The 12,207-nt window shown below is 40.5% G+C and overlaps 1 protein-coding gene and 1 long non-coding RNA gene across 2 annotated transcripts in view; one reads left to right on the top strand and one right to left on the bottom strand.

Moving 5' to 3' along the window:
- Positions 1 to 3,413: 3,413 nt before the first annotated feature.
- Positions 3,414 to 4,544, bottom strand: LOC118745771. The gene is made up of 2 exons (XR_004993706.1): positions 4,249 to 4,544; positions 3,414 to 4,007 (listed from the first exon to the last, which is right to left on the bottom strand). It is a non-coding gene; the product is annotated as an uncharacterized LOC118745771 (long non-coding RNA).
- A 2,036-nt stretch (positions 4,545 to 6,580) lies between these two features.
- The window catches only part of LOC118745507 (putative uncharacterized protein DDB_G0277255), an 8,460-nt gene continuing 2,833 nt past the window's right edge, over positions 6,581 to 12,207 (top strand). The window contains exon 1 of the mRNA XM_036478956.1: positions 6,581 to 6,644. Coding sequence (XP_036334849.1) covers positions 6,581 to 6,644 — 64 coding nt within the window. The remainder of the gene's footprint in view (positions 6,645 to 12,207) is intronic.

Here is a 12,207-nt window from a genome sequence, read left to right as displayed (position 1 = left end):
TTTTTTAGTTTTAGTGTCGTTCAAAATGGAAAAGGATAGTTAGATTTGGAAAAAGTTTATCTCCGTTTAAAGCTGTTTTATTAGATACGACTTTCCAGAAGTCAGTAACTTTATAGCTGACAAATGAATTTTTTTCAGCTTTATTAAAAGAATATATGAGTGGGACACTCATCTTGCAGTTCATTGCAATTAATGGGCTGTTTTTGCTTACGCGTAAAGGCACATTTAGCGCATTTAGCTCTAAATGCTACTCTAAGGCTATCTGCACACTTGTCGTCCAATCATAGTTGCGTTATCGTCTCGCCCTGAAATTTTGAGCCGAGCACATACATTTCAAAGGAGATCTGCACACCTGTCGTTATCGGCTAGTTATCGGCAAATCGTAGAAGATGCAGCAACGGATAAGTATGGCACTGTCGTTTGCTAATCGTTGTGCACGCATTGTTTGTTTTATGGGGAAAAATTAGTGAAAAGGTGAATATTTGCATAAAAACTAGTATTTTTTGCATAAAATCTGTGGAAATTATTAAAAAGTGGATAATTGCATTAAGATTCAATAAATGTGAGCGTTTTAACTTTCAAATATGACGAAATTGTAAAAAGTTTCTGTGTGCATGCACAAAACTTTTTTCAGGAAAAGAAAAGAAGAGATATTACTGAAAAATGATGTCTAGAATTGTTGCAGCACAGTCTATATTTTAAAAATGGAAGTTTTTGTAAATATTGCGCGAAAGTATCAACCAGAAAAACAGGAAATACCTGCTTCAAGTGAATTTTTAGACGCCAAATGAATTGAAACATCACGACCGAGTGTGCGAAAGTGTAGTCGTCATGTAATCGTTTCATCATGATTGTGACGATGAAGTAACTATGATTGGACGACCAATGTGCAGAAAGCCTAAATGTACATTTATCCATACGAAATTCGTCACTTAAATACAACTAAATGCAACTCCATTTTTGCATTAAGAACCTAAATGCTAAAAGCAACCCTGTGATCTTCCAAAATTTCCACGATTCGAACATGGTTTAATGAGAAAAAAAGGCAACATTGCTTTTTCGCGTAAACAGTGGCTAGCTGCGTGTCTGTAATCGCCGATCGAGATTTCATTTATTATTTTACATAATTTGGATAAAGAAAAGTTAAGCAAATTCAACATCGATGTGATGCTGATGGAAATCTGTATCAATAACATACATCAATAATATACATAAACAAATGTTCGGTTATGGTTAAAACAATTCAAGTTTTTGTATTGAATTTTTGGTTTAAAATTTATTTTTTCCTTTTCAGTAGGGTTTTTGCACATTATCTTCTGCGTGAGAATTCATCGTAATAGATACGGATCTGAGTAAGCGACTGGAACACGGCTGTACTCGCGTAAATGCACATTTGCTAAATGCGGATAGCATGAACGCTCTTCGAAAACATATGTTCGAAAGTGCTAAATGTTGCATTTTAAATGCAGCAAAAACGCTGCATAACGCTCACATAACTGGCAAAATTGTTAAGGGATTTGATATTACATATTTTCAAGAATACACAAGTTTTAACAAATTGTCCACAGCTAGTTTTTATTTGTAATGCTTGATCTCTTTCGAGTTTAGCAATGTTTTCCGAAAACTCACTATTAAATTGCATACTATCAGGGAGAAGTTCAGTGTTTGGGTTAATTATAAGATCATATGTTATTTCTTTACCTGAATATATGTATATATATATTATGGTTAGTTAAACTATTTTTGAAAGAAGCGCTAACATTTGCCTCGGCTCTGAATACAGTTTGTGGACTAATAGATCCGTAGATGGAAAGAAAGCGTTAAATACATTAAAATATATTTTAAAAAAGCAAATACATGTTAATATCCGGCCTATCTAGACTTCGCAAAATTCTTTCAGCTTTCGTCCTGTTCGTGAATTCTTTTTCATAAATAAAAAAGTATTTTAATGCAGTACAATTTCTTAATAGTGTTACTAAAGCTGGCTGCATCACAAGCCATCGAGTTGTAGATGGGAAATAATTTTATTTGTAGAAAGATCACACGATTTTTGAAATTCCTTCAAATTTGCACAGCTTTTTGGACTTTTTGAACTATAGAAAGTTTCATGCCTGACAAGCATTTCGCATTCATCAGGTAAGAATTGCATGCCAGCTTTAACTACAAGTGCTGATGAATGGCAGATACATTTCACTAAAATTATATTACTAACATCTACCTTCAGGTGCGCATAAAGAGAATTTTTCGATCCCACCATTGCGCTGGCATTGTTACTTGCGATAGCTATAATGTTGGTCAATGGTATATTTCTTTTTTCAAACAACTTCTTAGCTGCTGTACACATTGCAAAGCCACTGCAATCTGTAGCGTCAAGCTCAATTAGCTGAAGTAACCATGAACCAACTAACAAGATCACCCAGCACAGCAACCGTATATTTGTAATTGTATTTGAGAAAAAAAATAATGGTTGATGACGTAATTTTTTAATCGGTTCTTTCATTCACACACAGGTTTCATTCCGTTTCATTCACCATTCACACGGCGGCAAAAAAATTACGTCACTGGAAAAAAATAACTTTTTTCTCGCACGCCATCCTGGGTGGTCTTTATTCGTTCGTTCATGGAAGTAACTACGTATTGATTCGCGAATCTTTTGCATATCTGACGACGATACACATTTTTTTGTTGCTCAAATCAGTGGATTCATCAATGGCTATGGAAACATTTTTTGATTGCAAAATTTCACACAATTCGTCAGTCTCAGATTTTGCTACATTTTTTTTTTTTTATTGCCGTGCTCTTGGTTCTGCCTAATACCACATTATTATCTGCAAAAATATCGTTCAGTAAATTGATTGTTGTCGGAATCAGAATTGAAATCGATAAAAAAATGTAGTAGATGTCATGAATTCTGATATCGGTTTTATGTTCGAATCAGAATTGTTATCGGTTTTCGGCGTCATTAAAATCAATTTTATCGATTTTGCTATCAGAAACAAATCAAGGACCTCATCAATGACAGATTTTGAATATTGCGTTCAAATTGCGTTTTAAATTATTTCGGTTTGCTGTTAGACGCTTTGAAACAATGTAAGTAAATAAGTTATTTTATTTTCTTAATATGTATTAAATTTTCTTTATACAATTCTCAAAAAGGGGGAAACATAAGAATAAAACGCAAAATGCTATAATCATTGAATTTATGGAAAAAAATCCGGATATTTTAAGAGGATTAAGAGGAAAACGAGACGGGAAAGCAATGAGATTAAAAGAGAACAACTGGATCTTGAAATATTAAAGTTTGAACACCAAAGGCAATCTGCAAACAAGTGATTACCTCATAAGAATAGTACTATAACGAAAGTGGTTGTGAATTATCTTTTTAGTGCCTTAGTTTTAAAATTGAAGACTTATTTTCATTTAGTCATGAAGACTTTTATTTTTAAATATATGTTCGTAGAAAAAAGTTAAATAATTAATAAATTACTTGAATTACAAGGTATTGGCAATTTCGTCTCTTATTCTACGGCCTTCGCTTTGCATTGTTCCACTATCCGATGAAAATTCATTGTCCTCATTAGGTGCACTTGAAAAATACGTTCTCTTCTAGATTACATTCAATTTTATAATGGCTGCAGATGGTGTGTAGGGCGCAACAAACGTTCGCAATTTTAACCACTTTTTCAGGACGGTAATGCAATGTACTTAGCAAACAGCGAAAACGGCTTTTCAGCACTCCGATTGTCCGTTCTACAATATTTCGCGCAGATGCATGAGCCATATTAAACTTGTGCTCCTTAGAGTTAAACCGCGCATCTCTATAAGGTGTTAGTAAATATGGTTCAATTCCATACCCACAATCACCCAGCAACCTTGATGAACGATCACCTCTCGTATTGTGCACGAAAATATTGTTTTGCATCGCTTATGCTCCAAATAAAAGCATCGTGACTTGAACCGGGATACCGCGCATCTACTGCTCGTATTTGCATTTCGTTGTCACAAATCTTTGGAGAAAACACATACACATATACATTAATAAATAGGGGTATTCTCTGAGTCTTGCAAAGCCCTTGCACGGTGCACGGATTGCACGGTTTGCAAAGCTGTCCCATACGAAAACCGGTTTTAACCGTGCAATCCGTGCAATCTGTGCACCATGCAAGGGCTTTCCAAGACTCAGAGAATACCCCTAATATGTTTGTATAAAAGGTGCATATGTATATGTAAGTATTTTGTTATACTTACTATCATCGCATTTATACTAAAATATCCCTTTCGGTTAAAATACAAATGCTCGTTGTTAGGTGGCTTTATTATTTTTACATGCGTACCATCTATGCAACCGAATATTCCGGGTATTTTCTACTTTCCAAAGAAGTGATTTCTTGACCTCAACTTTTCATTTTCATCCATAGATAACTTTACCCATTGGCCGCAAATGTGGTTCTCTAAGAGGCACATAATTTGCGCTAAAGTCTGCGCACCGTGCTTCTTGACAAACTGATGCTAGAATCACGTCCCACTCCCCGTTGGAAGGCTCCTTCTGCTAAAAAGCGCAAGTTGCCGCTAATTGAATCGTTGGCGGAATCGTGGAGGACTGAAAATGGGGTGCTATGACATTTAAAACCATAACAAATGCGTCTTTATTTAATCGATATTGGGTAATAAATCTATAAAATAAGTTTAGTTTGGCATGTAAATATCTACATGCAAGGTAAGTTACACTTACGTTTCCCCTGGGACATCAAGTGGATTACTTCCGTTTTACTTGTTCACTGCTTTCTTCCTCTAATAAAATAAAAGCTACAATAGCGGCACTCATTTTAAACTTATTATTTTTTTTTTAAATGGACCTTTAAAACTTGTTCTATTATCTAAAATTTATAGAATACTTTGGAAATTTGCAAATTTGCAGGTTTTGTCACATAAGTAAACAGCTGATTCGAATATTGGTTTACGTATGTATAGGAAAATCCAATCAGATTCTGCGACACCCTTAAAAATCAGAATTGGTTTGTAATTCTGACAGTTAAACCAATCTGACTTGGTTTCCACAACAACCCTAATTGTGATCTGCAAAGAACGCAGCCAGCTTCAGTTCATCGATTTTCACTTTTCTTGCGTTGCTTTCCTCAGCAGGAGATTGTTGCAAAAATTTGAATGTGGAGGGTGTTGTGCGGAAAATCCGTAAATTTGTACAATGCTTTTCCGTTTTATGATATCTATGTACTTCACTTAAACCGCATGCGAAAGTGCAGCAACATGCCTTGCACATAGCCTTATGAGTGCCACTATGAATTGGAGCCAGCCAATCTTTATACTCTGGCACTTGAAGCCACTTCTCCTGGAAGTTCTTCTGCTCAGTTTTTGTCTGTTTTGGCTGAAAACGGCTTCCGACGCTAAGTATTTTCTCTGACATCATGTGCTTATATATAAAAATATTAAATTGTATTTTATTTCGATACTTTTTAAAATGTAGTGTTTTTGGCAAATGGAAGCTTTGGCTGACTTCCAAAACGTCAATTGCTTTGCACACGTATAAAGTATAAGGTTCCATAACGTCGGACTACAAAATATTAACAATGTATACTGTTCCAAAACGCAGTCTAGCGAAACGTTGCTGTCCTTGTCGCTGGGCTAGACCTTAAGTGGTGGCATGGGGCCCTTAGGGGTTTCCATGTCGGCATGAACTAACAGGGATGCTTCGCATGGGAACCTGTGTGGGACATGTGCTTACGCAGTTTCCGATGTGGAGATTACCGTACCAACGAACCCAGGGGGATTTCGCGTTTGCGAAGCTACGGGTGTCACAATCCCGGGTAACCCAGTCAAAGGCTACCAGTCCTGAGTCGGTGGAGGCTCAACTGGAAGAAGTCTACGGCTTTCGAGAGTCATACCAAAGACTTTAAAAATGCTGCCACGGGGAACAGATGCCCCCGGAGTGTGTTCGTCGGCGAGACGAGCAAAACTGGTGACGCAAGCAAGGCTTGCAAGGCTGGCAAGGCTGGCAAGGCTGGCAAGGCAAACACTGGCATGGCTTACACGACTAGAAAATGGAGAAAATGATGAAAATGGAGATAATGGTGAAAATAGTTGTAATTGGAGGAAAAGTGTGGTGGAAACCGCTGGAAATGGTGCAAAAGTTGTGCGCAAGTTGAGCAATTCGATCCGTTGCGAAAGCTGAGCCGTGTCACCGCTCCTGGATGTGGAGGGTGCCCACGAGCGAGGCGAGTAGGACGTGTGAGATGAGCAAGACGGAGCAAGATGGTGAATGTGTGTCGAACAACTCGATCGGTCGAAAGTTGAGCAAGTGGTGTCACCGCTCCTGGATGTGGAGGGTGCCCACAAGCGAGGCGATTAGACTTGGGAGACGAGCAAGACGGAGTATGAATGTGGAGTGAAGTAGTCGTGTAAGTCGTTCTAGTGTGAGCTGAGTCAGTTAAGTGGGTCAGGGTGAGTTGAGCCAGTCCAGCAAATCTCGCCGGCGAGCATTACTCCGGTCTGTTCATGGGTACGGCCCCTTTGGGGAGTATCGTGGTGGCTGTGGTTTAATACCTAAATGCGGGTAGAACCAGCAATGGTTCAATGTGGAGTTGCATTGCAATGGGATTGTCGTGATCCAGAGAACGTCAGAGGTTTAGGTAGGCCTCGGCCCTACCAAGGAGGTAAGTGTGTCCACCACATACTGCCAATTGGTACTGAAGTGCTTGCAGTTCAGGGCAGTGATTAATGCAAAAATTAATCCGTTGTGCCAAATGAGGGCACTGTGGTTAAAGCCGTTGGCAGGAAATCACGTAAATCTGTTCCAAAACGCAGCCGAAAAGTTATCGAAACGCATCGCTCGAGCAATCAGCGCATCAGACTCAAAGTTGATGCTTTATTTGTTATTGGTTAGCATTGGTGTTTTAGAAATGGAAAATTCAGAAAAATTGTACATTGCTATATTGAATATTTAAAATATGCAATGTATATGGTTTTATTGTGTCGCAACTCTGCATATACAAACAGTTTGAATACCGCAGTATAACAGTTTCCAAACATTGTATTGATACGTTTTGGAAGTCAGCCTTTTTTACTTACCTAGGGACACGAATTTCGATACGATACGATACCATATCGATACTTTTGGCATTCGATACCGATATTTTCTACTCGACAGTTTTAAAACAATATTTTTTGGAATCGAGTACCAGAGCCCTAGTATCGTATCGAATGTCATAAACTCACATTCCAACACTGATGGAAAACAATTTTAGAATTAAAAAAAAACGTGCTAAATTAAAAAAATACGCATATGAAAGAGCACCAAACCAACTCGTTTCAAATTTGAGTATATACGTCATAAAATATGTGGTTGTGAAGATGCTTTTTCGTAATTAAGAAAAAATAATAATTTTATATGTTCCGTCGATGGATTGAACCCGAACCCTCTTGGCCGCAACCAATTGTATAAAGCGTCTTTGCACACTCAGCTACAGCCATACCAAAAGAACGTAGATAACAAGAAGGGACAGCTCGTTATAATTGTGGCGAAAGTGCGCAACGGGGGCGCGCCTTCTCTTTTCATCCAATCAAAAAACGCACTAGGGCAAAAGAGAAGGCACGCCCCTGTTGCGGACTTTCGCTACAATTATAACGAGTTGTCCCTTCTTGTTATTTACGTTCTTTGGCCATTCATGTAAAGGTGTTTTCAAATGTTGAGTTTGGATCAAAATCACAGCGCGTGATTAGTGCATTTTGTCATACCATATATGTGTGTTTTTTTTTTTTTTCTGGGATGACGCCCGTGAAGAGGGAACTCTCATGAGTACTACTATACCGGAATAGTAGTATGCACGACTTGCAGCCTCACAGCTACACCTGCGTACTAAAACCTCTCCACTAACCACTCTCCCCGCGGCACTGCCATTTAAGGTATTACCTAACGGGGCTGGTTGGCCAGCAGGCTCGCTACGTTATTTAACCTGTTCTAGCTTGTTCAGATCGCCTTAGATCTTTAAGAATTCCAGAGATATGTGCGCACATTTTATGCCAGTTCTCTGCTGATTCTAACATGTAGTCTACAATGTTGCTACCCTGTAGTATATTTCGGGTTTCAGGGGCATAGCGAGGGCAAAAGAATACTATGTGTTCAGCGTTTTCAGCAAGGCCTGTGCAAGTCGGACAGTGTGGGGAATCTCCATGCCCAAATCTTTTTAGATACTCTCGGTAGGGGCCATGTCCCGAAAGAAACTGTGTCAAGTAGTAGTTTGAATCTCCGTGGGCTCTTTCCAGCCAGTTTTTAATGCATGGAATAAGCTTATGAGTCCACCTACCCTTTTCCGATTCATCCCAACGCTTTTGCCAGATCTCCATAGAGCGACACCTTTCCTGCTCTATAACTTCTTTTCGGTTTAAACTGGTACTTCCTGCAGATACCCGCTTATACACTCTTTGCATCTCTTTTGCCAGGATATCTACGGGAATCAGTCCGGCAATTACGAAGGATGCTTCGTCAGATATGGTTCGGAATCCACAAATAGTCCTTAGTGCGCTTAGGCGATACACAGATGTGAGTATCTTCGCATGATATTTTAGGCTCATTTCTTCAGCCCAAATTGGAGCACCGTAGAGTAAGACTGAGCTGACCACTCTACTAAACAATACCCTTCTACTATGTTTGGGACCGCCGATATTTGGCATCATTCTAGATAAGCATGCCTGTAAATCAGTGCCCGCCAAACACTTTTCTGGGAAACGAACTATATTCGGCCTTTCACATGTACACAATCGGCTTCTTACACGTACACAATCCGAACGTCAACAGAAAGAGTAGCAGAGCAACAAATTTTATTTAGTTGCATGCAAACAATAGGCGAAGCAGGTTGATGACGCATTTCCGTGCATTACCACCAACACATTCTCATTTTTTATTTCATAACTAATACATTCTCATTTTAAGACTTCTCTTTTTGGCGGACACTGCTGTAAATTCGATGTTTTCTTTGCTGCATACTCCAGGTGGACCTTAAAGTTTAAACGGCCATCAATCATTACCCCCAAATATTTGATTGCGGGCTTTGATATTATAGTTTCTGATCCAACACTGAGTCTTATTGTCTCTATGGCCTTTCTGCTACTTATCAATACTGCCTCTGTTTTGTGATCAGCGAGTTCTAGATATCTTGATGATAGCCATGCCTTCACTCTCTTTATAGCTTCGCTGGCTTTCCTTTCAATATCCTGTATATGCTTCGCTACTATTACTACAGCTATGTCGTCTGCGAATCCTATTATTTTTGTCCGAGGAGGCAAATCGATGCATAGAACCTCGTCGTACATTAAGTTCCACAGGAGAGGCCCGAGAACGGATCCTTGGGGTACCCCCGCGGAAACACTGTACGCCTCTATTCCTCTGTCGCTCCGGTACTTTAGTTCCCGTTCGGAGAGATAGCACCTAATTATTCTGATAATGTAATTCGGGGCCTCCATTTTGATTAGGGTTTCCATTATGTGCTGCCAGCTCGCAGTGTTAAATGCGTTTTTCACATCTAGCGTTATAATAGCACAGTATTCCTTTTTGCCTCCAAGCCACCTTTTCCCTTCGATGGCCTCTTTGGCTATGTCAACCACTGATTTAACAGCATCTATTGTTGAACGAGATTTCCTGAAGCCAAACTGGTGTGGCGACAGAAAGCGTCTCTCTTCTGCGATCGATGTAAGCCTGTTGTAAATAATTTTTTCGAGGATTTCTCCCAGTGTGTCCAATAGGCATATGGGCCGATAGGACGAGGGTTCCCCAGATTGCTTATTTCCCTTTGGTATTAGGACTAGGTTTTGGACCTTCCATCTTTTCGGGAAAATGCCCTCATTAAGACAAGACTGAAACACATTTACAAGTAAATCTGGCCTCATTTTAATTGCAGCTTTTAAAGCCTTGTTGGGTATTCCGTCTGGCCCAGGGGCTTTTCCGTCTTGGATCTTCTTGCATGCGGACTCTAATTCGTTAACCGTAATAACTGGGACATCAACAATTTCGTATCGTGTACAGTTTGGTACGACTTCTTCCCTTTGTGGAAATAGAGTCGTTATTATATCGCGCAGCCTTTCTGGGCACGTGATACTCGGTGCTTTCTTGCCCTTAGTTTTTGTCATTACTACTCTATTGGCCGTGCCCCACGGGTTTACATCCGCTTCTTCGCATATTTTCTTAAAGCTTTCACGTTTGATTGCTTTTATGGCGTTTTTTAAGCTCTTCCTCGCCGTTCTTAGGGATTGTAGGTTTTCGTTGAAGTCTGGCCTCCCTCTGCTGCGTTGCATTCTGCGTCTAGCACTCAGACACTGACGTCTAAGTATTTTTATATTGTTATTCCACCAATAGCATGGGGAATTTGGTTTCCTCACCACTCTTCGAGGCATAGCAGCATCACAGGCGCATGCGAGGTTACGAACCTGGTGGTCAACCTCGCTCTCTACCGAGCCACTTTGTGTTGGAACTCTTCCATCATGCAGGCTAGGACCCCTCCATCTAACATACTGTCTTTCCATTTTGGGCCTGTCAGATTTGGCATCTGTTTGGGTCGCCTCAGAGTTATATCCATTATTATTGCCTGATGGTCGCTGTGGGTATACTCCTCACCAACTCTCCAATTAATTTTTTGGGCCAAGGAGTCACTCGCCAGCGTTATTTCAATAATTCACCCAGTTCCCATTTTGCGGAAGGTGTATGCGGACCCGCTGTTTACTATTGATACGCCGAGTTGGGCAAAAGTTTCAAGCAGCAGCTCGCCTCTTTTATTTGTTAGTCTGCTACCCCATTCTGTTGCCCACGCATTGAAGTCACCGGCGATAATTAGCGGGGATTTCCCGTTTGCTTCTTCAGCAATGCTAGGTCTTGCATATCAACTAAAAATGCTAATTCCGTTTACCTCAGCTCGAACGAAACCTTCACCCATGCAGTGCCTTCCTTGAAATGCGAGTCCACCACAGAGCCATATAGCTGCACCCTGTATACTATCGCAAACCCACGCACAGTCATCTTTACACCTATAAGGTTCGCTTATAATCGCCATGTCTGCCTGAAGATCCCTTACTGTTTGTGATAGTAGATCTTGCGCTGCTTCACAGTGATTGAGGTTTATTTGGACTATTCTCATTTTTTCCTGTTTGTAAGAGCTTTCTTAGAAACTGGGCATCTATAACTGCCTGTAATATGGTCTATGTTCTCTCCCTTTTCGCTCTACACAGAATACACTGTGGATTATTTTTACAATCTTTAGCGAAGTGCCCCTCAGTGCCACACTTTCTGCACTGATTCGACCGGTCAAATGTTCTACCGCAATTACGGGACATGTGGCCATACTGAAGGCATTTAAAGCATTTTTTCAGCTGGACCCTTTCGCGGATGCGGCAGTTAACCCATCCTACCTTTACTTTCCCAAGCTGTATAAGTTTCTTAGCTTTTGGAGCAGGTAAGCTAATAGTAGCTGTTTGAGTGCCAGCATAAGCAGGGCGCAGACCAGTTATATCTGAACTCTCAATACCTTCAAGACCAGGCAATGATTTAATAGCATTGTATACCTCTTCTTTGGTTGTAACCTTCTTTTTGACCTCGGTCCACTCGCTGTCTTTATTTGCTTGCACTGTGGCCGTAGAATCTATTGTAGGCCCGTTTTCTACGGGTTGTGGACATCCCTGTTGACTTTCTCCGTTCCTTCCGCGTTTATTCGCCGGGGAGCCGACAGCTTCAGTAGCCGCTTTTCTCCGAACGGAGCCAGGCTTTGCTCTTGGCCATGGCGACGTTTGTGTGCTTCCAATAACACAGACTGCCGCGTTATCTTTGCACTTGCATTTTTCTGCAGCAGCCTTTTCGTATAGAGATCGGATATTCTCGATAACGTCTCTCATCGGTTGGTGGATAGTACGCCGTTTGCCGTCTTTTTCCTTTAGCATCGACGCAATACATTTTATGTGCGCCCCTAGCCTTTCAAATGTGGTTCCCACTCCTAAGTTTTCTAAAACCTTTGGTTGCTTTGCGGGCAGACCCGCTTCGTTAAAGGTATGGAACCCATCCACTTGGGGAATTCCGCACGTTGGGGTTGTCACAGGGGAGCGAGATAGTTTTGAGCTCCTCTTAAAGGGATCTAAGTCGCTGTAATGGCATCGCTAACAATACGGTAGCACTATTCAGCGCCGTTGTAATGTTGGCAGTCCTGATGGAACATA

This window comes from Rhagoletis pomonella, unplaced genomic scaffold (assembly GCF_013731165.1).
Source record: "Rhagoletis pomonella isolate Grant_MI unplaced genomic scaffold, Rhpom_1.0 Rhpom_scaffold_00009, whole genome shotgun sequence".
In the NCBI taxonomy this organism is placed as follows: Eukaryota; Metazoa; Arthropoda; class Insecta; order Diptera; family Tephritidae; genus Rhagoletis; species Rhagoletis pomonella.
Note: the sequence above shows the minus strand (reverse complement) of the source record. Positions and strands in the feature narration are given on the sequence as shown.